This window comes from Chanodichthys erythropterus, chromosome 1 (genome assembly GCF_024489055.1).
Source record: "Chanodichthys erythropterus isolate Z2021 chromosome 1, ASM2448905v1, whole genome shotgun sequence".
NCBI classification, from domain to species: domain Eukaryota; kingdom Metazoa; phylum Chordata; class Actinopteri; order Cypriniformes; family Xenocyprididae; genus Chanodichthys; species Chanodichthys erythropterus.
In genome coordinates this window covers 20259058-20286544 of record NC_090221.1, presented here as the reverse complement: position 1 = coordinate 20286544, position 27487 = coordinate 20259058, and the positions used below count along the sequence as shown (strand labels likewise).

Genomic DNA, 27487 nt, shown 5'->3' with positions numbered 1-27487 from the left:
AACGACATGAAGGAGAGTAATAAATGACAGAATTTTCATTTTGGGTGAACTAACCCTTTAAGGTTTCCATTGGTGGTTTTCATTAATCAATTAACCAGTCAGCTATTTCTCTCTCACTCTCTTTTTTTTTTTTTTTTTTTTTATCTATGAAAGTCATTGTCTTGTAGATAAGTACTTTTCATATAACACATCTCTGCGCAACCAAAGTGTATGAGCCATCTGGAGCATTTCTTTCATATCTATGCCGATTGTGTACAAGTAACATTTCTATATTCAACACGCGTCTATTTTTCTTTCAAGATCTCATGACTTGTGCTAACTTTTCATTTTGAGCATTTCACTGGTAAAAGAATTTAAATATTTAATACAGCACTTTGTAAAGTAATTGTAAATGATATTTTAATAACAAGCCAAAAAAGACAACTGACGTAACATTTGTCGAAGTATAACCTGTGAAGTGTTTGCCTACTGTTCATTGGTTATATAGCACTGAGTTAATTCTTTCTGCAGTGTTTGAGGTTTAGACTGTTTTCGCCATAAGTTTGTACACCGTCGTTTTGTTTCGTCCTGAGGCTGTTGGTTTTTGGGTAATCAGTTCTTAGATTCCTACGAAATCTCAACTCTGTGTCATGAGAAAACAGATGCGCCAGTAAATTATATTTCTGCCAGAGTATTTAGACAAGGATTTGGTGCAAAACCGATCAGATTCCTAACACTCAGGTTTACAAACAGTTCAGTTGAAAGACATTTTGCGCATTTCTAAACATAAATTTCTCATCAATGTTGCTACTTCTCACTGACATAAAAATCCTTCCAACAGTCTGTCGTTCTAAAGTCGCAAAGCAGAAGTCAGCTTCTAACACTGAATAAAGCAGATGACATGATATTCACTAAAAGAACCACCGATCTCTTTTCATGACTGTACATTTTGTCAGCCTCATTCATGGCTTTTTTCTGTGTAAATGAATGTGTGAGTGTGCTATTTCTTTCCACTGAGTTTCTTTTTGAACTGAAAACCGTAGAATTGTGTACCTGTGAATGTTCTTCAATTCAACTTCTTAATTCAATGTTCCTTGCCTTTCTGCAAGTCAGAATGCTGTATTTATTACATGCCACAGCGCTTATGCAATTGTAAAATTCTTTTCTATTATTATTCTTTTTTTCTTTTGGTAAAGTTACTTTTCATTTTTCTTGTCGATGTAAATTGTCGTCGATGATTTTGTGGTAATAGGAAGCCCTCTTCTGCAGAAGGTTTTCTGTACTTTTTGGACAATGATATGGATTTGTGGGTAGAATTTTGGAAATTCGTTTCTAAGTGCTTTCAAGTATTTACTTGGCCTTATGTATATATCTCTCTATGAAATTTCAGAAAAGGTATGTATAGTAATTGAACCTAAAATGGATGTAAATAAATTATATATTGTTAAAAGAGGAGTGATTTGTGCTAGCGCCACCTACAGTTCCGGAGCCTTTGGACTTCAAATACATGCAGAAAACCCAATGTCACTGGCATTCATATAAGTCAGCACACAGCAACAGGTGACTGCAGGTGATTTATTGACTAAGTGTCTCTAGCACAATTTCTTTATAAATGATTTGCATCATCTGACATAGAAACCTCTATAATATGCACAACAATACAGCAGTTTGACACACACAATAGTTAAAGGCTGCAAAGCTATAAAAAGGCACTTGATAGTTGATACATAACACATTGTCAATACAAAAAAAAAGTACAAAAATTGAGCTGTTGGCTCAAATATATATAGAGAGCGCTTTCAAAGAGCAGGATATTGGAGTGTTGCATTTCTTCCGATTACGGCGCAAGAGATCGCGATAAGGGAATGATGTTCCGGGCAGCATCTGGTATGTAGTCTCTGAAGAAGAGCCATTATGTTTGGAGGGTGAGGTACTGCCCAAATGCCATAAGATTAAGGACACATTGGTGATATCCATAATCCACTAGCCAAAGCTTTAAATAACACGGCAAGCAAATACGAACAAACGCTCTAAGTGACCATATAAGATTGCAGGATCCAATTGCGCCAATGCAAACCCTTTTTATGGTATCACAGGCCTTCCCTTAATTAGAACTAGCTGTCTGATTAGAACAGATGAATGTGGCATATTTAGTATTGAAGTCATGTAGAGACCATTGGTTGGGTCAAGATGAAACGCATGCAATCAGTGCTAATGTATTTCAGTGTAGCTGCCAGGGGCGTTTTATTCCTCTGTGGTTTGCCATTACCTTAAGTACCCTGGCACAGCAAATCAGGCAGAGCAAAAAAGTAGGCTGCACAGCATCTAGAGGATTGAGGGGCCACTTTAAGATCCTGTCTGAGTAGATCACATGCTCAATGCTTTAGCCTACAAAATGGATTGTATGTATCAGAGTGTGACTAGATTGCTTCACTCATTGCATGGGAACTGCTTTGTCCTCATTTGAGACAAAAGAGAGGACAGAACTTTGGATGATATATACATCCAAGTGCAGATGAGATGGATGAATCTCAAAAAAAAAAAAAAACATGGTCATGATTTAAACACTAAACAGGAGGGCCTCTGTGACAATATTTTCATGATAATCACATTCCCTTTTTTTTTTTTAATGGTGATTTCATTGAAAAATTACAGTATTAAAATCAGCCTAAACGCAGTACAAATACTATCATGATGTATAAACACTACTTTATTTATTTATCACATTATAGAAGTGAAAATGTTCTCAACTGTCATGAAAATAATGTCATAAAAATGTTAATCTTCTTACAAATGGCTTAATTTTCTTTAAGCAATAATAAAAAGGGGTGAAATATGACTAGTTCTTGTGAGATTCACTCCAGATGCCAAATTGATGAATACTGATAATAAACAAACCAATTATATCTAAAAAGTGAAAGTTAAGTGAGCTGTTTAAGTAAAAACGTAGAATATCTTTGGATTTTTGAAGCATCATGAATACTGCAGGTGTACTTTTGGAGGTGGATGTGGAAGAGGAGGGACAGCTAAGATACTTTGCCTTGTTATCCATTCTGGCATTGGTGGTTCGAACTGTTCATAAGCTGTTTTTCCAGTTGAATGACTGGCATCGTAACACAGCAAAAGTGAGGCCAGTCTGTCGGCTTACTGTAGCAAGCTACCGAAAATTCAGATCTGTGCTTTACTGAATGACACATACTTAGTAAATGCTGATCGAAGCGGGCTATAACAGCCGGTGAAAGCCAGCGGAGCTACTATATCCATCACTCTGTCAGTCAGCCATATGTTACAGGCTTCAAGTAAAGTACTTGGTCTTGTTTGGCATAGCTGTAGACCCCCCAGTCTCCGTTCCGGCCCCTCCTTGAAGAACAGCAGAGCCTCACAGCGGAGAGAAAGCGTGGCTTTTACACAGTGGCTTGTCCTTCTTTGAATAGAACGTCTTCCCCTCTAGATTGATTTGACAGATCTGAGGAGATGAAAAATGAGGATTAAACAGTGGAAGTCAATCATGGAGCTAATGCAAAAGGACTATTCAACAGGGCTATTCTATAGCTGTGATTCATGATTTGCTACTTTCTAGAAGCCAATAATATTAGGGGGAGAAGTGTTTGAATTATCTTCATTTGGGAGCAGTAAGTCAGTTTGGGGTCAGTAAGATTTTTTTTTTTTTTTTTAAGACACTAATACTTTTATTCAGCATTGAGGATGCATTAAATTGATCAAAAAAGACACTTAAGACATTTATAATGTTACTACAGATTTCCATTTCAAATAAATGCTTTTCTTTTGAACTTTCCATTCAAAGATGCTTAAAAAAATAAGCAGTACAACTGTTTTTAAAGGGGTGATGAACTGAAGAATCAAATTTTCCTTGAGCTTTTGACGTATAAGAGGTCATCATGCAATAACAATATCCTGTAAGTTTCAGAGATGAAAACGTCCTTGTTAGTCCAATAATAGCTTTTATTGACATCAGACCCAGCAAATGACAGGATTTTCAAAGTGAGGATCTATGACGTCAAAGGGCAGCAAGCACCGCCTCCGCAGAAGAAGATCAACACATACTTCCTCACTGCCTGTTTAGCCCCGCCCACCGATTAAGTGCATGACATGCAATAGAATAGGTAGTCTAAGTAACATAGGCCTACGTGGCGCTAAACCAGATCAAGCTACCAAGCAATAAACATGCCGTTGAGGATTACAAAATATTGTGCAGTGCCTGGACTCGACAGTAATGCGACAACATGTAAGTAACTGTGTCAAATCTAATGCCTGATCTGATATGTAATGATTCATGTACAGTCAAATGTTCTTTGTCTGTGTGTCAGTAAATCAAACCTGTGACTAAAGGTCAACTTGCGTTGTCTTAGTAGGATGAAAATAATCTGTAATTTAACAGTGATTAAATCATATATTGCTCCCTTTGCAATCGTTGGAGCGAGTTTATCGTGACTAACGCGCAAAACTCCCGTTTTATTCAACGAATCTCTTAGTTATATCGTTTTTGCACTGTTAGTGAAGATGAAAGCATTTGTGAGTGGACAGAAATTAAGTTGCAATGATGAGATCACTGCTTTCATGCGCTCAACAACATGTCTGTGATCGGCTACACAGTGTTCATCTCCGCAACCTTTAATGCACAATCTAAATATAATGCCATATATCTAAATGTAATGCAACACTTTTCACGATTAATTAACCTTGAGAGCTGTAATAGTAAAAACGTGCTAAAAGAGAGAGTAATACTTGGCTATTTCAAATGGAAAGATGTCAGCCAATCACAGTAGTCTCACAGCAGACATGACCCTTAAAACAGAGCGTTCAAACCAGAGGGCTAAAATCAGGGTAGGAAAAATGCCTTTTTTTATAAGTTATGACAATTTTGGATGTAAAAAGCATACTAACATTATAAGTGCACCCCAGGAAACATTATAAAAGAATGCAGTTCATGACCCCTTTAACAGTGATTTAATGTTTCCTGAGCATCAAATCAGCATATTAGAATGATTTCTGGAAGATCACATTACACTGAAGACTGGAGTAATGATACTGAAGTCAGTGCACATCAAAATGAAAGTAATTGCTATCAGACACAGACTGTCAAGCTATCAAAGAACCACATTTTTGGACACCACCTTGCCTGGGGATGTGATTTTCCAGCCTGAAAAGTATGACCCATGAGAATTGCGTAAACCAGAGTGGCTGGTTACTGTATGATGATTGAAATCGACTGAAACCGACACTATTAGCATTTTTAAAGTGTCACATATGAGTTGCGTTGAAATGGTGATATTCGCCAGTTGCCCCTTAAAAGATTAGTCCACTTTCAAATTAAAATTTCCTGATAATTTACTCACCACCTTGTCCCAGGCGAGGAATAAGGGTCTTATCTAGAGAAACTATTGCTCATTTTCTAAAAAAAAAAAAAAAGTTTTAACTATAAATGCTCATCTTGAGCTAGCTCTCGTCTTCTTCTCTATTAGAATTCCGGCAGTGTAGACACTTTTAAGTGTATTACTGCCCTCCACAGGTCAATGTTTGAACTAATTGTTATATACTTGCACTAGCATATTGTATATGACAATTTAGTTAAAACTTTTTTTATTTTTTTTAATAAAATGAGCGATGGTTTCTCTAGATAAGAACCTTATTTCTTGTCTGGTATTGCTGTAAACTATAATTTTGACCTTCAACCGTTTGGCCTCCATTGAATTAGGAGAATAATCCTGGAATGTTTTCATCAAAAATCCTTTTTTGAAATCCTTGTATTTTATTTTTTCATCAAAAAATCTTTTCGACTGAAGAAAGACAGACATGGACATCTTGGATGAAATGGGGGTGAGTTAATTATCAGGAAATTTTAATTTGAAAGTGAACTAATCCTTTAACTTTTTATGAATTTTACAAACCATGGTTGTGAGAACATGATATGGCTTAGTGCGATCATCAAATCAAGTTTAAGAGTAAAGCACAGCACTGTGTTCATTTTCAGTTTCCATTCACAGTAAATGCTACACTGCAAGTGCTGTGTTCGCTTATCATTTGTATTTTGGAATGCAACATGAACCAGCCATCTTCCCAAATTCGTGATGAGAATTGTGTGTTGTCACACAAAGAGTAGCGATAAAGTCTCCCTGCAGTTTACCGTCAAAAATAAAAGCTCAATGGTTTAACATTTGAAAGCAAATGAAGACAACCATACATTTTAGTGTTGTAATTTTACAGTTGTTCTTTAAAATTATATAAAAATAATATTAATGATAATTAGAATTATTATTATTATTGGTATAAATAATAACAACAATAATAATTATATTAATATTTTATTATAACATTATTATGATTATTAAATACTTTATTTTTTTATTTTACAGTACAATAGTATGTATTATTGTATAGTAAGAGATTTCTTTCGTAATTTAATAAAACTAATAATAAATAATAATAAATAATAATAATAATAATAATAATAATAAGTTCAAATAAAGTTCAAATCTTTATTTATCTGAAATATGAATAAGAAAGTGCAAAGAGCCACTGTATGAATTTGAGAGCGAAATGTCTAGGTTCACAGTGGCAAATTCTTGATAGTGTTGTGTGGTGCAGAAAGTTTAAAATGGAGTTTCGGGACAGGTCCCAATGCATCAAAATGACTTACGGCACAGACAAAGCAAGTGTCATGCCAGCTGTAGCCCAGCGCCTCAAGGAAACGGTCCCCTGCATCAATCTTGAAGTCACAGCCATGGCATTTGGTACCAAACATCTTTTCGTAGTCTGCAGAGAAAAACAAACCAACCAAAAAGGGCCTATTAAGACAGCGAGGAGGAAATGCTTGGTCAGAGAACAAGTCAAGAAAGAAAGAAAGAAAGAAATGCCTTATCGAAAGGAAAAAGAAAAGGGATTACATTTTCTCAGGCCTCACATGCTCAGTGTGTGATAACAGACACTGGTCCAGATTCCTATATGGATTGCCCCAGTTTTACCCATTACGGAAAACTTAAAAGTGGCAGGCTTTACGTCTCGTACGCAAGGTAAGTGGTTTAGAGCACAATCCTTTTAAGGTGCTGAGACTGCAGTTATTTTATCAACACTAGCTTTTTATTTCTAACAGAAACAGCTGCCCACTTGCTGCTGACACAAGACCGAAACTCTTCAAAGCTGTAAAGCACCGGAACTGCAATGCAAGCCAATTTACATAATAAAGACATACACTCCCTTCAGACAGCTTAATGTCTGTTTATGTAAGATTAGGGGCCCAACAAATGTGACAATGTGATTAACTGCACTACATAAATATAAATTAAATATGGAAGGTAGCTGAATTTAGCAACTTTCCACCACTCAGGAAACAAAATGAATGAAAAGCACAGCTTAACCTGGCAAATTTCACTACTGAATTCAGGTTTTCATGTGGGAATGTAGGATCGAATCTGATCAGCAACATTCCCAAACCCCACATACACTGATCAGGCATAACATTATGACCACCTTCCTAATTTTGTGTTGGTCCCCCTTTTTGCTGCCAAAACAGCCCTGACCCGTCAAGGCATGGACTCCTCTAGACCCCTGAAGGTGTGCTGTGGTATATCTGGCACCAAGATGTTCGCAGCAGATCCTTTAAATCTTGTAAGTTGCGAGGTGGAGCCTCCATGTTTGTTCAGCACATACTACAGATGCTCGATTGGATTGAGATCTGGGGAATTTGGAGGCCAAGTCAACACCTCAAACTCATTGTTGTGCTCCTCAAACCATTCCTGAACCATTTTTGCTTTGTGGCAGGGCATATTATCCTGCTGAAAGAGGCCACAGCCACTAGGGAATACCGCTTCCATGAAAGGGTGTTCATGGTCTGCAACAATTGTTCGGCAGGTGGTATGTGTCGAAGTAACATCCACATGGATGGCAGGACCCAAGGTTTCCCAGCAGAACATTGACCAAAGCATCTCACTGCCTCTGCCGGCTTGCCTTCTTCCCACAGTGCATCCTGGTGCCATGTGTTCCCCAGGTAAGCGACACACACGCACCCAGCCATCCACGTGATGTAAAAGAAAACGTGATTCATCAGACCAAGCCACCTTCTACCATTGCTCCGTGGTCCAGTTCTGATGCTCACGTCCCCACTGTTGGTGCTTTTGGCAGTGGACAGGGGTCAACATGGGCACCCTGACTGGTCTGCGGCTACGCAGCCCCATATGCTACAAACAGCGATGCACTGTGTATTCTGACACCTTTCTATCAGAACCAGCATTAACTTCTTGAGTAATTTGAGCTGCAGAAGCTCGTCTGTTGGGTCGGACCACACGGGCCAGCCTTCGCTCCCCACGTGCATCAATGAGCCTTGGCCGCCCATGACCTGTCGCCGGTTCACCACTGTTCCTTCCTTGGACCACTTTTGATAGATTCTGACCACTGCAGACTGGGAACACCCCACAAGAGCTGCAGTTTTGGAGATGCTCTGACCCACTCGTCCAGCCATCACAATTTGGCCCTTGTCAAACTCGCTATCCTTACGATTGCCCATTTTGCCTGCTTCTAACACATCAACTTTGAGGACAAAATGTTCACTTGCTGCCTAATATATATTTTTTGTCAAAACAAAAAAAATTAAATAAAACAAAAATTCCTTGTTGCATCATAAATGTAAGTGTCAAAAAAAAGTTAATAAAAAGTGGCTACAGCACATGCTGACACTTTCAGCTGGTTGCTCATATGGTCAGCATGAGTTTGAATCTGTCTTTAAAAAACACAGTATTAATGGTTTCATTGAGCAGCAAAGTACTTTCTACTAATGGCATATTTTAAGTAGATTCTCAAGCATAAAAGTTCTCAGCAAAGCTCCTAATCAATGTGCAGGGCCGGTATGGAGCAGATTTGAAGTCTGAAGTGAAGTGGCAGCATTTGAATGATTAAACACCGCATGAGCCCGCGCTCGGCTCTCGGCAGGGGCTGTCGATAAGATGTGCGCCCGGGCGTGCGAGTAGGGCCGCGGTGGCTCACCTCTCTCACAGTAGGGCTCTCCCTCCTCCATGTAGAAGGCCTGGTTCCTGATGGGCATTTTGCAGGCGGCGCACAGGAAGCACTGTACGTGGTAGGTCATCTTCAGGGCGTGCATGATTTCCTGTGGAGAGGACACAGGGGTGTGAGGGATCTGCACACACCATCTATGAATTCACACTTCGAAAATCATTCCACTCTCACTTTTAAACTCTCACACACTTTACCCCACTGGCACTGCTCTTCATCATCAGCTTCATGCTATGCAATCTGAGTCAATCTAAAACTTTTTTTGTTGTTGTTTGAGGTCATACTGACATTGTCATAGTATTACATTATATTTATGTATTGTCATATTTGATTAATTTGTCATTTATTGTCATTGTCAAGCTTACGTTGATTTTTTTTTTTCCTACAATTGTAATTGTTTTAGGGCTGTCAAACGATTAATTGTGATTAATCGCATACAAAATAAAAGTTTGAGTTTGCATAATATATGTGTGAGTAATATGTGTAAAAAAGATAATTTAACGCAAATTAATGTATATATTTAAGAGAAATATGTTATTTATGTAAAAAAAATTATTTATATATAATATAAATTATATAAAAATATAAATAAATACATATACTTGTAAATATTTCTCAAAATATATACATGGATGTGTTTGTATTTATATATACATAATAATTACACACAGTACACCCACATATATTAGGCAAACTCAAACTTTTATTTTGTATGTGATTAATCGTGATTAATCGTTTGACAGCCCTAAATTTTTTTTTTTTTTTTTTTTTTTTTTTGGATTAAATCCTGGTAATGCTTAATTTCTGTTAAGCCATTAATATTAAATAATACTTAACAGATCAGTGAATATAAATTTTAAGAATATATGAATTTAACACCTAAAGTCAACATGAAATTCTGTTTGCTACCCATTTTTTAACACTTGGAATAATAAATACATAACGTACAAATGTATTGTGCACAAAAAGATAAGAAATATGTGTAAATATCTGTAAAAATAAACAGGATCAGAAAGTAAATGGGGTAAAATGATTTAATGTTGGCTTTTGACTTTAACTATTAGAATGTATATTACATTATGTAATGCTCTCTCTCTCTCTGTCATTCATTCATTCATTCCTGTGATGGCAAAGCTGAATTTTCAGCTTATTACTCTAGTCTTCAGTGTCACATGATCCTGCGGAAATCATTATAATATGCTGATTTGCTGCTCTAGCAACATTTCTTATTTTTATCAATGTTGAAAACAGTTGTGCTGCTTAATATTGCTGTGGAAATAATGCTATGATGACTTGAGTTAAAAAAAAATAAATAAATAAATAAAAAAAGTCAAAATGTAAATGTCTTTGTCACATTTGATCAATTTCATACATCCTTGCTGAATAAAAGTGTTCTTATTCTTCTAACTGACCCCAACATTTGGAAATGTAGGGTATACATTTTTTTCCCCCAGTATCCTTAACGATTTTACAAACTATTCCACCACTCTTTGAATCAATTGATGCAAATTCCTGCAAAACCCTATTCTAAAGAACTATATTTTGAGTTTGTGTTGCAGAACAGTAGGAAATGCGGTCACCCCAGTGATCTTCTTCTTGCATTTGGCACAGTTGGGTGAGTAACGGTTGTCATAACACTTGGTGCAGTAAATGGATCCTTTTTCCTCAAAGAAGCCCCCCTCGTCCAACACCCTTTTACACTGGCAGCACACGAACTCCTCTGGGTGCCAGGAACGACCAAGCGCCACCACGTAGCGTCCCCTAGAACACAGGCACACAAACACAAAGTCTTACAACTAAAGCCTTTTGCATTGAAGTGAAAGGGTCAGCTGGGGCATTAGCAGCTGGGTTTAGCACTCTTAAGTGTTCAGTGTGCAAAAGCCATTCTAATGGAAATAGTAGGTCAGACGCAGAAACCCACTCCATTCCATATTGATTCTCCACAGCAGAAAGCCCAAGGACACGGCGCTATTTCTGTGCTCGGCGTATTTTAAGAAATATAGCTGCCTTACAAAGTCTGACAACCTTTTTCCCTCCCCATGTCTTGTAAGTAATGACATTTAGCGCATAGTCATCATTGATTTGGAGGTATTTTGGGCTGCCTGCAGCAGTTAGCTCTGGGATTTTAACTGCTAAATTTTAGGCAGTCCTGAATTTTGACTGCGGGGTTAGCAGAGTTCCAGCCGTACCTGATGATCTTGTTGCACGCGGCACATAGAGGCGTACGGCCACTAGTGTCGGCAGGGCTCTGCTGTGCTGCCTGCAGGATGGAGCTGCGGTTCTGCATGGGAGTGGGTTGGACAGGTTGCTTGTGCTGCGTCACCACCGTGCTGGTCTTGTCTGGGTGGTAACGGTCTGCGAAACCAGGGTCCGTCACCCATGGTGGCCTGCAGGCTGGGCCGGAACTCGTTGGTGCTTTAGCTGGTGCTAAACGAAAAAAGGACAATGACACATCTATTTTTTGCAAGCACTTTCTCACTATGGTCCAACAGAGACCTGTTAACAGTGTGTACATTTATGGGCTGCTATTAAAACGAGTGCAATTGTAGTCTAAAATGGCTTGCTTTTATCCAGAGACCAACCTATAACATAAAGATATCCATCGAGATGCTGCTAACACCATGAGAGGAAAGCAATAAGGGCGGCTCATGGTTTAATTCAGCTTATATAAACTGCATCTCAGGACAGTGATAATTGAGTCATATTATCATCTTTGACAATAAACACATCAGAGACCCTTTTGTCTTACTTTTCCCATTAACAGCAGGCCTGTCTGAGCTGGCCAGACCGCTCCGTGAACAAGTCAGCGAGTTAAGTCCTCGCTGTGGGAGCAACTCTGGGCCGGGAGTTAGTGTGTACTGTGAGAGTCAATCTATTCTGTCTGTTCTGAGAGTACTTACCTTGAACTTCATCAGGTTTGTCTGCTGGTTTGTTCTTGGTAGGACAGGGAGTTACTCCGTGACTGTAGAAAGAAAATTTCCCTTCAGAACACAGGCCATAATAAAACGGCTTTAGCCAGAGCCAATGAAAATGTTATTAAGCTACGTGACCTCTGGCATCTACATCCTGAATGGAAAGTACACTCCTGAACAAAGTGAAAAGATTAAAACATTATAGACATGATATATAAATTAAAACACAGGATGGGCGTTTTCTGCTTTAATTGTGAAAAAAAAAAAAAAAAAAAAAAAATCATCTTTATTTATATTATTATTAGCCTTTTATTATTTGGCATCATCAAAGTGACAACATATTCAGACTAGTAGACCTTTTTGACTCCATGGCCCCCTTTTTAAAAGTCACTTAAACAATTAGAATTATTAAAAAAGGGTTTGAAAAAGCTGAATGTTCTCAGGGACCTCACAGTTTTCCAGTCATTTGTGATTTATTGGATTCATATTTTTATTTTTATTGTTCTAAACAAAATTTAATCACAAAATGTACTACAGCTTCGCATAACAAAACAATGTGGGTAGTTTTTTTTTTTTATAAAGAATATACATTTTTATACAAGATTTTATTCATTTATATGACTTTTCCAAGACTAGAAATAACTTTGAAAATTAGGCTACCTCATATATCCAGGTTTTCTAAGGAAAATCTTGGGGCCCCCCTAGAAAAAGAGCAAAGCCCTGGTCCCCTGGTTGAGATTTTAACTGATTTAGACTATGTGTGGTTTAAGCTTATAGGTTTACTCTAAAAATGTCAGTTGTAGCATTTATGAGCTTTTCATCATACATCATCTGAATGAAATGAATAAACATATCCAGATCCTGTACTTCATCTATGATCACGCAGGAATAACAGTCATGTGCTTTCCAGATGTGTGTATGCGGTTTTATGTTTGCGATTATGTGTGTATGTCATTCCTCGTGTTTGGCGCTTTCTCAAATGAATTAATGTCCTGAAGTTCCCAAGGAGTAAACATATCATTCATCTATACAGAGTCAGCCAAACAAGTCTGTCTTGCGTTTTCATTGCCAAACACTGTTTTAAAATGACACCAGTTGGATAAAGCGAGATAAGGAATTATTAAATTTCTAGGCGAAAATTCTGAGAGAATGGATGCATACTAATTCCAAATAATGTGTAATTAATCTCTTATTTGCACACGCACACACACACACACACACACACACACACACACACACACACACACACACACACACGTTTGTTTTGCGATCAAAGTGAGGACATTTTATAAACATAATGGTTTTTATACTGTACAAACTGTACATTCTATACCCCTACTAAACCTACCTATCACAGAAAACATTCTGCATTTTTAATAAAACATTGTTTAGTATGTTTTTAAAGCTATTTTAAATATATGAGGACATTTCATGAGTCCTAATGTCATGTTTACGTCGTAATACCAGTGTAATACCATGTCATTATACAAATTTGTTTCCTCATAAAATCACAAAAACGCACGCACACACACACTCTCTCACACTCACACTCACACACACACACACACACACACACACACACACACACACACACACACACACACACACACACTCACAAACAAAACATTTCAGTTCTTTTCCAACCCCTATGAGCTGCCAACCTAGGCAATATTTTTAGGCACCATAGGCACAAGCACAACAGGAAGTCTGTTCAAACAGTAAGTAACAAAATCTAAGACAGAATTGCCAATCCCACAATGCATTGCACTGAATTTTATCTAGAAGGCTACAATTTAATGAAATAAAAACAATTCCATCTAGATAAAAAATACAATATTTTTGTCATGATTTGAGCATTTGGAAATAAAATTTATGAAGACAGTTGTCATATTTCATTGGTGATTTCAAATATAAAATTTAATCGTAAGCTTGGTGAACAGCTTTGGGGAATCTGACGTTTCCCCATTCAAAGAGATAGGAGCTGTACTTGCATCACTGAAATAACTGCCCCGAAACGCTTTTCAAAGATGGCCGCCAAATGAAATGACTTGTCTTAAAGGTGCAGTAAGCAAGCAAACATCTATGTTGATATTTGAAATCCCCAAAACAAACACTCCTCTACCCAAGTGTATATGCCCCTTACTGCTGATTGGCTAAAAGTGTGTATGTTTGTTTTTTTGTGCTCGGTAGAGGTCAGCTACACAGGTTCAGGTTAAGTTCAGGTTTGGGTCTAAAAAAAAAAAAAAAGTTGTGTAAATAGCTCAGCGGTTATGTGCAGTGTTGGTCTTATTAACCTGTCTGGCTTATGATAGAAAGAATACAGGTACATTTCTACAGTGACAGATTTCGGGTTCGGGTTAAACTATAACAGTACCGGTCGGGTTTGGGTCTGGTCAAACGATCTCAGGTAAGGGCCGGGTTCGGGCCTCAGTTTAAAGCCTGTGCAGACCTCTAGTGCTCTGTCTGATCCACTTTTAACAGCGTTTCTCAGAAATTGCTTGCTGCACCTTTAAAGGGACTTTGGTAATACTTGTGCTAAGAATATTGCGTTGTTAGCTTAACTAGCCAGCAAAGCTAATATTTTAACGTTTCAATCTATTTGACCCTGCTGAAAAAAAGCAAAATAAATCAGCCTAAGTTGGTCTGGGGTGATTCAAATGACAAATATAAGGGGTCAGTTCATTTTTCCTCTCACTTCTTTAAAATACTAAGGAACAGCCATGTATAAAATGCAGAAGAGGGTACAAGCAGAGGTTGAGGAAAATAAAGGAGGACAGCAGAATGTTTCACAGTGTTTTATGTACTCAGAGACATGAGTCAACAGATTTTTTCTTATTGGATACAGAACCAGAGGAAGAGCGATCAGATGACATCATAATAGTGAATTATGCTAAATTACAGTCAGAAAAAAAAGAATGAAATATAAAGGAGAAAGAAAGAAAAATCCCAAGGGGGCTACACAACAATCAGAAAGACAGAAAGAGCAATAGGAACAGTCCTGTGATGGATAACTCCTCTGAACAACCACAAAAATCATAATAACAATAAATTAACATGATTATTAGTTTGTAGAAACGATACCACTTGAAAGAGACTATGTCACACCAACAGCATTCAGATATTCCTAATGGGAACTTGACTGTAGGGCTCAGTTTGTGTGGTTTTTCCAACTATGCCTGCATTTCTTCTCACGTTTGTTTTTGCTATTTTTAACTTGTATTTTTTTCACATTTTTTTTTTATTAACTTGAACTCTTGATAAACCCCCTCCCCCCTTTTTTGTCCTGGTATAGCTGGGGTCGGTGTTCACCCATAGCTGGCACGCGGTATTGCGTTTGTATCTAGTGCGGCCGTATCTCAGCCACCTCGGCCTTCTGATACCCGGGAGGCAGAGCGTTCAGGACTTGATGTTGAGGGCACGGGCGGATCTCTCGTGATGCCAGTCTCTCAGCCTGGCATAGCGGGGACTCTGAATCTCAGTGAGGAACTTTTCCCTGCCATTCAGTGAACGACAGAGAACAGGAAATTAGGAGAGCGGTGAGAAAACAGAAGGAAAGAAAGACATGCCGGCACATACAGAAAGACAAAAGAAGGGAATGAAAATAAGGTTGAGAAAGCAACAGAAAGACAAATCTGAAAGGAATAAAAGAAAGATTAAAGAGATAGTTCACCCAGAAATTAAAATTCTGTCATCATTTACTCACCCACAAGTTGTTCCAAACCTGTATGAATTATTCTGCTGTATACAAAAGAAGATATTTTGAGGAATATGAGGAACCAAACAGTTGATGGACCCCACTGACTTCAATAGTATGAAAAAATAAAATAAAAAAAAAAATACTATGGAAGTCAATGGGCTTCATCAACTGTTTGATTACTGAAATTCTTCATAATATCTTCTTTTCTGTTCAGCATAAGAAAGAAATGAATACAGGTTTGGAACAACTTGAGTAAATGATGACAGAATTTTCATTTTTGGGTGAACTATCCCTTTAAAAGATGCAAGCAGGGAGGAATTCAGAAAAAGAAAACAGTGTATCTGTAGATAACCAGGCCCCGACAGAATCTGCACACTTTTCGCACATTTCCTGTCTCGAATTTAATGGAAAACCTGCTAAATGGATTGAGCTACACGCTTATTTTCGGTTGAAGACACAATCAAATAAGCCAAATGTTTTGAGGGCATTTACATACAAGAAAGAGAGTTCTGACAGACAGCAATGCACAAGACTTTTTTTTTTTTTTTTTTTTTTAAGGTTGTGGAAATTATTTGGTTTGAAAAGAGTATTTCTGAAAGCAGAACTGGGTTGTGTCCCAATTTCCATACTTTCATATAAGTACATTCTGTAGGTATTAGGGCTGTTGAAATCATTTTAATATGCTGATTTGGTGCTCAAGTAGCAAATATTATCAACAGTTGTGCTGCTTAATATTCTTGTGGAAACAGTGATACATTTTTTTCAGGATTCTTCAAAAAGAACCACATTTATTTGAAACAGAAATGTTTTGTGATATCATCAACGTCTTTACTGTCACATTCGACCAATTTAATGCATCTTTCCTGAGTAGAAGTATTAATTTCCTTAAAACATACCGACTCCATACTATTGAAGGGTAATGTACTTGAAAAGTCTTTTTAAATCTAACAATGACTCGGCTCCTGTGGCTTTATGGGATAGCAAGGTTTCTGCTGTGTTAGGGAACACCACTTTCATAAACCCTTGCATTTGTCCTCGACATGATCCACCTTTCCCATCAAATATCAATGAATTTGAATTGCTATCTGACACGGTGTAAACTACATCTATAAAACTGTATTTTATACATGACAGGCATTTATATACATGACAGGCATTTATATATGTGGGCACGATTCTGTGTGGGTCTGATTATAAGGCAAACAGCACTCTGTATGAATTTAAACTACAAATGCACAGATCAGACAAGGGCTTATAATGCGGATCAAAGCATATTTTCAGCGTTTCTCCGCAGAGAGCTGAACACCGTGATCTCTTAATGAGGGTAGTAAAAGGTCAGAGCCAGCGATTTAATGCTTCAAACTGCACTTCATTAGCAAGTTCACACAGTTCTTTACCTGGACCTTTTCATGTTCTCATCATCCGGGTCCTGCACTGAGGGAAGCAGGAGAGATACCAATCAGACCAACCATTACACACAAAACCATTGAAACACACAAAAAAAATCCACTGCCAAGGTCTGCACAATGCTACAAAACACTTGAGGATTGCTGCTTTAAAAAGGAATTACCTATCACCTTTTAACATGAGAGTCAATCCTGTGAGATGTACAGGTACGGTACGGCAACAATGCTTGACTGCACAGCTCTTTCCTACCACTTACACAAGAGCAAAATCACAGCCACTCAGGCTTTAGATCGCATAAAGGAGCAAATCTCCGCCATAACCCTTTAAGCTATAGATAGACGACATTTTCCACTTCTTTATGATCTCACTCTCAATATCTGATCAGCGGGTGGGTCCTCTAGGACATGCTGTCATGCCCTCCTACACTAAGATTAGTCCCTGCCACCAAGTAAAGAAGGGATTTAGGAGAGGGGTTTTTTTTTGTTTTGTTTTGTTTTGTTTTTTTTACTTAGGAACAGGGCTGGGAGGTACAACTATATTGTGCACTAGGTGTGTTGTAATTAATCGTTTCTATGATGCATTGCAATGCGGACGTGGACAATTCTGCATCGATGCAGTAATATAGACCATAATCGATTATAGCATGATGTTTCTCTGACATCATTCGTCGCATACGCGCTTCTCGCAGTGGCGTAAAATGGTGGAAACAAAAAAGTGAGTAATAAAAAAATGACCCACTATTTTACCATTTACATCATATGAGCGTCTGCTTGTGTGTGAGAACGCGTACGTGCACGTGTGTGAGTGCGAGCGAGCATGTGCGTGCGTTAGTGTAACTTAAGTGCACTACTTGACAGTTGCATGCACCTTTAGTATTTACTAGTTGTTTATTAGTTCTAACCTCCTCTCATGCTGCGTTTAGACTTAAAGGGTTAGTTCAACCAAAAATGAAAATTCTGTCATTTATTACTCACCCTCATGTCGTTCCACACCCGTAAGACCTTTGTTCATCTTCGGAACACAAATTAAGATATTTTAGATAAAATCCGACGGCTCAGTGAGGCCTCCATTGACAGCAAGATAATTAACACTTTCAGATGCCCAGAAAGCTACTAAAGACATATTTAAAACGATTCATGTGACTACAGTGGTTCAACATAGATGTTATGAAGCAACGAGAATACTTTTTGTGCTCCAAAAAAACTAAATAATGACTTTATGACAGTATTTAGTGATGAGCGATTTCAAAACACTGCTTCATGAAGCTTCAAAGCTTTAATGAATCTTTTTTTTTAATCAGTGGTTCGGAGCACGTATCAAACTGCCAAAGTCACGCCCCCCAGTGGTGAACCATTGAAATTTCAAAACACTTGTCACGTAATGAAGCCTCGTTTACTGAAATCACGTGACTTTGGCGCTCCGAATCATTGATTCGAAACAAAAGATTCGTAAAGCTTCATGAAGCATTGCTTTGAAATCGCCCATCACTAGATATTGTCATAAAGTCGTTATTTTGTTTTTTTGGCACACAAAAAGTATTCTCGTCGCTTCATAACATTAAGGTTGAACCACTGTAGTCACAAGAATGGTTTTAAATACATCTTTAGTAGCTTTCTGGGCACTGGAAGTGTTAATCGTCTTGCTGGCAATGCAGGCCTCACTGAGCCATTGGGTTTTATCAAAAAATTCTTAATTTGTGTTCTGAAGATGAACGAAGGTCTTACGGGTATGGGACGGCATTAAAGTTTTGTTTGATGTTTGCTACATTCAGGAAGTGTATTTTCTTGGAGTAGATAAAAAAAAAAGGAGTTCATATATCCAATTGCTTGTATTCAGATGAAAATGTAGCCATGTGAACTAATATTGAAAACTGAGAACGCATCGCATCGTGATGTATTGTGGAATCGAATCGTTGACTTGATTCGAATTGAATCGTGAGACCAGTGACGATTCACAACCCTATTGTGCACCACAGTATATACACAGTGGAATAAAAAAAAGATAAAATGGACGCAAAGTGGAAAAATAAAGACTACTTTGACAGCTTCATTAATTTATAATTGAGTAGTTTTAGCATTGTAATGCTAAGAATAAATTAAAAATACTGTCGGTTGGTTGGATCTCGTGATATACCATGGCATGAATAGTTTTATATCGTGATTAAAGATTGTGGTCATAATTCCCACCCCTACTTAGGAATGTCTTTTTCCACATTACTTCACAAAATACTCACTCCCTGAGAAATTATCTTTCCAAAGAATCCCACTGACACAAATGAGCTTCGATGCTGAAAAGCCCAAATGAGAAACACAACTGCTCTGAGAGGAGTCTACGGCGTTGACAGGCTGTGGTCTGAATGTGTCTGTCTTACTGAAGTCAGTGCCTGTGAGCTGGGCCAGAATTCGGAAAGAGCGAGACTGGGTGGTGCCGGTGCGCGGCTGCCAATCCTCCGTATCCTCGATCAGTCTCTTCTTACTGCGATCGTTGGGGATGAAGCAGGCCGTGTTTTCCACCCGCAGACCGTGCCTGGAGACATGAGCCCTTCGTGACCTTTTCATTCACCACAGCAGCACAGCACACCACAGAAAATCCGCAAATGGCTTCACATAATGCGTGCAGCACAAGAAGAGACGACTAGAACAAACACAGCGAGGGAACGTGCTGTACATGAAGATCCAAAAAAAAAAAAAAAAAGACAATGGTGGTGTTGTTTTTTTCTGGGGTGCATGAATTCCCTTCCCTTAACCAAAGTTTCTGACAAAATAGAGTAGTTAATACAGTTATTGTTACGACAACACCAAGTTACAACAAACCTATTAGAGGAACTATATTTGTAAAATTTAGTAAGGTGATGTTTTAGCACCAGGGTTTTCAACCAGCGGTCCCTTAAAGTATAAAATTTCACCCAAAAATTAAAATTTTGCCATCAAATACGCACTCTCATGTTGTTCCAAACCCCTAAGACTTACGGTCATTTTCCAAACACAATGTTTGTATTGTGAATAAAAGTCTAAATAAAATCTGTTCATCATATAAAGCGATTGCATCTCTTCAGAAGTCATGGATTAAAACGTCTCGATTCATATGGATTTATTTTACAATCTTTTAATGAACGTTTTGAAGTGTCAGAGTTTTAGGTGAATAGAATTTCAATGGAGGTACAGAAATCTCTCCAATTTCATTCAAATAACTTCATTTTGTGTTTTGAGAAATTATGACAATTTTCATTATTGGGTGAACCCTTTAGGGGATTTGATGGGGTCAATGGAGAAGATCAGCTATAGATTTTTTTTAAAAATGTATTTATTTTATTTAACAATTAATCTTTATTTTATAATTTGTATTATTAATAGTAATTAATTTTAATATTTTATTTTAATATTTTTATTAATTTATTAATTTGAATTAACTTTGTAATGTTAAAAGTGCTTCATAGTGCTTACACTATGACTATTAGTGCCTATGGATAGAAGCGTCTACTAAACGCAAGTGTCTTAATGAAAGTTATTCAAAATATTATTAACCAGTTTATTATTTAATTAAATAATGTGGTGTTAATTTTATGAAAGTTACAAAAAAAAAAATAAAAAAAAATACTGGAGACTGTGGGTTAGCTGAGAGTCTGGTGGGACGGTTTATAATGGTTGAAAGCCCTGTTTTTCACACACCAGTTTCATAACTACATGCACACAAAATAATAAATCAAAACACCCACGAAATGTGATTTCAGTTCAGGCTCCACATCATTGCTTCATGCTCTAATGAAGTCACTCAGAGAGTGCACGACTACATTTGCTAATAGTTTCAAATGACCCAGCTAAAGTGCCGTGTTTCAATACAGTTCAACTACTGAGTGAAAAAGCAATGAAACATGGTCTGATGTCGTCAAAAGCAAGAGTTTATTAGTGAGGTCAGCGGCAGGTCTACGTTCTTTCAGCTAGTGCATTAGAGCCACAAGCATTCAGCACTTACTTCCCCTCAGGGTACAACTCCTCATAGAAGGCTTCTCCTCTAATGAACGGGAGAGTGAAGGAAGACAGAAAAAACAGGATGGAGGAAAAAAGGAAAAGGAGCACAAATAACAATAGAGAGGAAGAGTGGGAGCAGAACAACAAAGAGCACAACAGTGTCCATTAAAGCAGGCTGACGTTAGGCCGAGTGAATGGAGGCTGTCCGCTGATCTCCACCACTGTGCTCGGAAAGATCAACGCTAGAATAAAGCTGTACATTTACAATTCCTTAGTGAATAATTACAGAACGAGACAACAGCTTATGTGAGAAATCTGCCTTCTCCTAAAGCCAATACTGCAACAATGCAGGCTTAGGAAAAGGGAAAGAAATTAAATTTAGGGGAAAAAATATATGAAAACAGAGAGAGGCAGAGCCACAGGGCTGGGATTTGATAGCCAAAAACAATAATTGCACACATTTCTCAGAGAAGGAGGGAAATAAGGAAAGGCATTACTAACTTGTCAAGAACTTCCATCTGTGGAATGACAAAGGAGATAAAAAAAAAAGAGAAGGAGACAAAAAATGGTTTAGAAATAAATCACACAGAAACACAGAGCAGAATAAACAGCATTTAGAAAGACATGCGGAGAAAAAGCAAATTGTGGGTTTCTAGTGGTGTAAAGAATCACAGCGTGCTTTAAGTAACACAACAGAAAAAACTTGAAAACATGAGCTGTACCTTCTATTAAATTAGTTAAAAGATTCTGTTCTATAAGTATAAAATGTGCATTTATTATTAAAAATATCCCTGACCTTTAGCCAAACATGACAACCACTAGATCTAACTGACACTGTATCTGGCTTTATACCATAAAACCAACATTACCCTAAATGCATGTTCCTAAAATTCTGACCAAAGATGTATGATTTTTCCAGTCGTTTGTGACAACTCGATAAAATCATTTTATAGAGATTTCAATGTCTAGCCAATGAATCATTAAGTATTTTTGAGTTGAGCAAGTAATTTTTTTTTTATTTAAAAAAAAAAAAAAAAAAAAAAAAAAAAAGGAAAAGTTGAATTACTATTTTAATAACTTACTTAACTGTCTAGGCCTGAAAATTTTAATACTACTACAAACAGTACTACAAGAAAAATACAGTCAAACCAAAAACTATTCAGACACTAGATATATATATATATATATATATATTTTACTAATGGGTGCAGGACACTATAGTTAATTTGTGTAAGTGAGGATAGCAAAATAAAGTAAACTGACATATTTTACCCAAAAATTCTTCATACAGTGGACTACCAGTAAAATTAATAATAATTTGGGACCAAAAATTATTCAGACACTTTGACCTGACCATGTTTTGCTTAAGTGTTATCTGACAATTAAGATTATTTATTTCTGACAGTTTAACTCTGAGATCTTGTCATATTTTATTAAAAAAAATTTTTTCAAGTATAGTGAATAAACTGTTATAATGAATGAAATGTTCAAGATGCCTGAATAACTTTTGGTTTGAATTTACATATACACTACGTATAAACTTCTCAGAAAGAAGTCTCTTATGATCAACATAGCTACATTTATTTTTTATCAAAAAAAATAATACATCTGTTTTTTATACAATGAAAACAGTAATATTGTGAATTATAATTACAATTTAATTTTTTTTTTTTTTGTTTAAATATATTTGAAAATAGTAATGTATTCCTGTGATGGCGAATCTGAATTTTTTCAGCATCATTACTCCAGTCTTCAGTGTCACATGATTATTCAGAAATCATTCTAATATGCAGATCTAATGAAAGAAACATTTATTCTTATCAATGTTGAAAACAGTTGTGCGGATTCTGTGATACATTTTGATAGGGTTATTTAAAAGAACAGCAAAATGGAAATGTTTAATAAATATGTTTACTGTTACTTTTGATCAATTTAATAGGTCAAAATATAATACTTGTGATTTGAATGCTTTAGGCATTTTCAGTTCTCCAAGTTGGTACCATTCCACAAACACTGCAAGCAATAGTGCCCCTTGAGTGAACAGTTGTAAAAACAAGCATGTAGGCGTGCGGTGCTGTAAACATGCTCAGAATGCTGACGTGACTGAGGTCTCCATGTTCTCTGGAGATCACACAGTGTTGGATCACAAACACGCACTCGGAACACTCCAGCAGCCTATCTGATTCACCCTCCTTCCCTCTCACTACACTCCAAAACTCCAGCGCTGTCTACCGGTTCTTAGCAGCAGAAAATGTTCCCACAATCCAACTGAAGATCAAGTCTTCTGAATAAAACAATGAGGACATCTATTTGAATAAAACATCACTTTCATGTAATTTGTTTCTGAGGAAACTTGTGTTAAGGTGGATTCGTACAGGAGCCTTTCCAAGTAAGGCTGTTAAGTAATTCAGCACCGGGGGCCGCAACGGCACTTTGAGGGCTCAGCAGATTTTATGGGAGGGTCTCGACTCTATAAACAGCAACAGACAACATCAAGCCCTGGCCTTAAGACAGATTTCAACCTTCTCGACCTGGCCAGATCAACACCTTAAGAGTTTAACAAACTCCTTCATGCATTCATATTTAAAAAAAAAAAAAAAAAAAAAAAAAAAGCACCACAATTTTATTGTCTTCGACTCTACCGGACTTGACTGCTAGCATCTGTTGTTTTGATCATCCTAAATAAAAGTGCTCGTTAAAATGCAGGACCTTGGCGGAAAAGAGGTTCAGAACATCCTCGCAAAGGGATGATGAAGAGGTGGAGGGGAAAACAGATGAAGACGGCATGTTCGAGCGGATCCCAGAACAGTCTGGTCACCGGGGCGGCGATGCAACCGGCTGTTCCAACAGGGAAAACAGACACAGCTGCTTAACGCCACGTTGTTTATTACAAGCACGCACAATAAATCCAGAAAAACACTAAAGACCAGACTTCTGAACTCACTGACCCCAAACCTCACTGTGCGGGAACGCAGAATGTCGACTTAAACTTTCAGAGTAGCCTGCACAAATAAATTTATCATCGCAATATGTCAAGTGATGTGATGGGTTTTTGTAAGAAAAATATCCATATTTATAAAATAGCTTCAGGCAGATGGCCATATGCATTGATTAGCGGCGGAAGAGTAACCTCTGGCCTGACGCATAATGTAATGATGAACACGGAAGCTCAGAGGAGAGAGCAAAACAAAACACCGGTCACGAATTAGAAGTCTAAAATGAGAAATGTCGAAGAATTTCGATATAAGAGAAGAGGAGCTTGAGTTTGTTGCTCAGCCATATTTGTTTAAACCGTGAGAAGCGTCTAAGATTACGCTACTCCTACATCCTGCGTCTTACATCGTGTCAGGGGTTAACTTTACTCATTTGGTGCAAGACGACTTGCGCAGTATGTGTACGGGCCTACGGCGGAAGCTAGTTATTTTAGTGTATAAAGTTTGAAATTAATGTTTTTCTTACAAAAACCAATCGATTAGCTTCAGAAGGCATTTATTAACCCCATGGAGCCATATGGATTACCATTGATTACCCATTCACTACCATTGTAATGCTTGGAAGAGCCAGGATATCTTTAAATATATCTCCGATTGTGTTCGTCTGAAAGAAAGTAGTCATATACACCTAGGATGGCTTGAGGGTCTTCATATTGCAATATATAGTATCTCAGAAAAAGTAAATATCGTAATGTCAGGTTTTTTTTTTTTTTTCTTCAATATCATGCAGCCCAATTTCAGAGCTAGCATGAACTCACGCTCACCATGAACTCTGGGAGCTGCCGGCGTTCTCACCCATCACTGAGGTATTGCTGCATTATTAGAAACATGCAGCCTTGGGTATGATGAGGCTCATTATTGTGGACTAAGCTCATCGAGCAGGTCCTGTGGTGATCAAAGCCCGCTTTAAAGACAAATTATGAGCCAGAGTCTCAGTCGGAAACCTGGCTGGCTGGTCACCTACCCATTCTGAGGCTGCGGCGTGCTGCTCGGCACCTGCGAGTTGAAGTTAAGCTTGGGGGCGTACGACACTGGCTTGATGACGGGCCCCTTGCTGCCATTGCCAAAGGCTGCAGAGAACGGCCGCGCCATCTTGTTTATGGTAGTGCTCGGTGCAAACGAGTACTTGGGCTGACTAGATGCAGGTGCAAGTGAATCCTGAGTGTGGAGAAAGACAGTGCAAAAGCCACACCATGCATGTCAGATCATGCACACACACACAATTTCATAAACACTAGTGGCACCACAGGTGAATGCACAATCCCAGATATGGTTTAATAGTTAATCGTCTTCATATCTTCTCACAGCACATTATGAGCACAGTGAAAGTGGAGAGAGATTGTTTGAGAAGTATGAACACACCCTGGACTCAAATATTTATCTTGAGATCAGGCCAAGGTCCAGCTAAAAGGACCTCCTTTATTTTGGCTGTACTCTGCAGCTGAATGGGTCGAAGGGAAAAGTACTGTATAACTGTCTGATATGACTAGAATTATAACGGGCAATGTTGCAGAGACCCATGCTATGATCTACTGCAGCCACATGAGGGCGTGATTTCTCCCATTCAAATGCAGAGTTTTGTTTTAGTATGCAATGTGGAAGGAGATAAAATCTAATTAGTTATTAATGCTTTTTTGAAAGTTTTTTGTTTTGTTTTATCTGCCCTGCCAACATTTTCACTGATGAATAACATTATAGATGTTCTTTTGTTAATAATTCTTATTAAACATTTCTTTAGAAAGTTTAAAATGTGTATGTCAAATTTATATATTTATATATATATATATATATATATATATATATTTATATTTATATATATATATATATATATATATATATATATATATATATATATATATATATTTTTTTATATATATTATATATATATATATATATATATATATATATATATATATATATATATATATAATATATATAAAAAAATATATATATATATATATATAAAAATATATATATATATATATATATATATATAAATATAAATATATATATATATATATATATATATATATATATATATATATATATATATATATATATATATATATTTAAAAAAATCAATAATATTTAAATGTATAAATGTTATACATGTACATACTCATAATATCAAAATACAAATATAAAATAGTTTATTAGGCTTTTAATTTGCAATTCTGCAATTAATTTGCAAATAGCTATAATTTATACAGCTATAAAACGTAAGGCAGGTTCATTTACAGCATGTGAAAATGGTTTACTGGGAAAATGTACATTCAGTCTGGGTTTGTGCACTCTGTGGTAATGCAAATTCAATCAAACCAAAAATTGCTGAAGGAAAGTTTTAAGCAAGACCAAAAGCAAGAAGTTTAACATTTGAATCAGACAGGCAAATAGACAAACCACCCAAAACTTCCGCAATATAGTGCAACCAGCACATGAAAGCTAACTGAGCCATGAAACTTACATGAGAATGACTTATAAATGAGTTATGAAGTATTGCGTATTTGAGTAAATTCACACTAGTTAAAAGCTAAAACAAGTATGTGTGTGGATGTTAACTCAACTAAATCTAACAAAAATAACAAAAAATTTATTTTTGAAAGTTGAAGGATGTCCCTAAAGAAAAAGAATGTTATATATTATATGTATATGTGTGTGTGCGTGTGCATGTGTTCAGTTCTGAAGTATTCAAGGCAGCTGAGAACTTGAGAACAGATCTAAATCTGTTTCTTCAGATATCAGGAGCTGGTTGAGTGGTCTTGCGAAAGCTTGAGTTCTGTCAGACATAAGAAAAAAAGGGTAACCGTCTTACCTTCTGCTCTCCTCCGGCAGGGTGAAAAGCTCTGCAGAGAGAAAATTAGAGAATGAATTCACTTAAGCTCATTCATAAAATTACTCATTTCACTGCAATGTTTAATATGTTAACTAAGGAGAGTCTAATAGATTTACAGACAATTGTGCCAAATTCAACAAGTCTCATGGGAATTAAATCTTTCTGGCTCCAAATTTCATTTTATTAGTCTGAATGGAATGTTGCAGCTGTTTGTGTGAATTAATAGCTGATGGTTTGGACTCCAACTTGTGGAATAGCAACAAATCTGATGTGAAAAAAAAAAAAAGATCAACACTTAACGCCAACATTAAAAACACCTTTTCCAACTATGTTTTTCTCTTCTTTTCTTTTGCTCATTCTCATTTTGCTCATTCTCATTCTCAAAAAAAAAAAAAAAGACCAAAGACTACTCTGTACCCCAAAGTACCATGGAATTACCATTCAATACCATCACTGTACTCAAGATAACCACTGTATTCTGTATTCTGCCCTAAACTGGACTGTCTAGGTTAGTTTGACTAGGCTGGAAAAATTGTTGCATTCCATCAGTGACCTCCCCATGAGTCTGCATTTCCTGTGCCTATACACCACTTCCTGTGACAGTGATGGTGTCCTTTTGCACAGTGCCTGATTACAGATATCAGCTCAGACAGAAAATTTAAAAGAAAATAACA

At 37.1% G+C, this 27487-nt stretch overlaps 1 protein-coding gene across 3 annotated transcripts in view; it reads right to left on the bottom strand.

The window, feature by feature from the left end:
• Positions 1-206: 206 nt before the first annotated feature.
• Positions 207-27487, bottom strand: part of pdlim7 (PDZ and LIM domain 7) — a 49584-nt gene continuing 22303 nt past the window's right edge. The window contains exons 4-11 of one of the 3 annotated variants that reach the window (XM_067389372.1): positions 26793-26823; positions 24945-25138; positions 11904-11965; positions 11193-11430; positions 10584-10764; positions 8977-9097; positions 6638-6753; positions 207-3445 (exon numbers count right to left, since the gene is read on the bottom strand). In XM_067389372.1, the coding sequence (XP_067245473.1) occupies positions 3359-3445; positions 6638-6753; positions 8977-9097; positions 10584-10764; positions 11193-11430; positions 11904-11965; positions 24945-25138; positions 26793-26823 (1030 nt within the window). In that variant the 3' untranslated portion in view covers positions 207-3358. Of the gene's footprint in view, positions 3446-6637; positions 6754-8976; positions 9098-10583; positions 10765-11192; positions 11431-11903; positions 11966-14696; positions 15409-17009; positions 17047-19390; positions 19546-20991; positions 21031-21488; positions 21506-24944; positions 25139-26792; positions 26824-27487 lie in introns of those variants that run through there. The other 2 variants (XM_067389368.1, XM_067389379.1) reach the window with 2 other exon arrangements.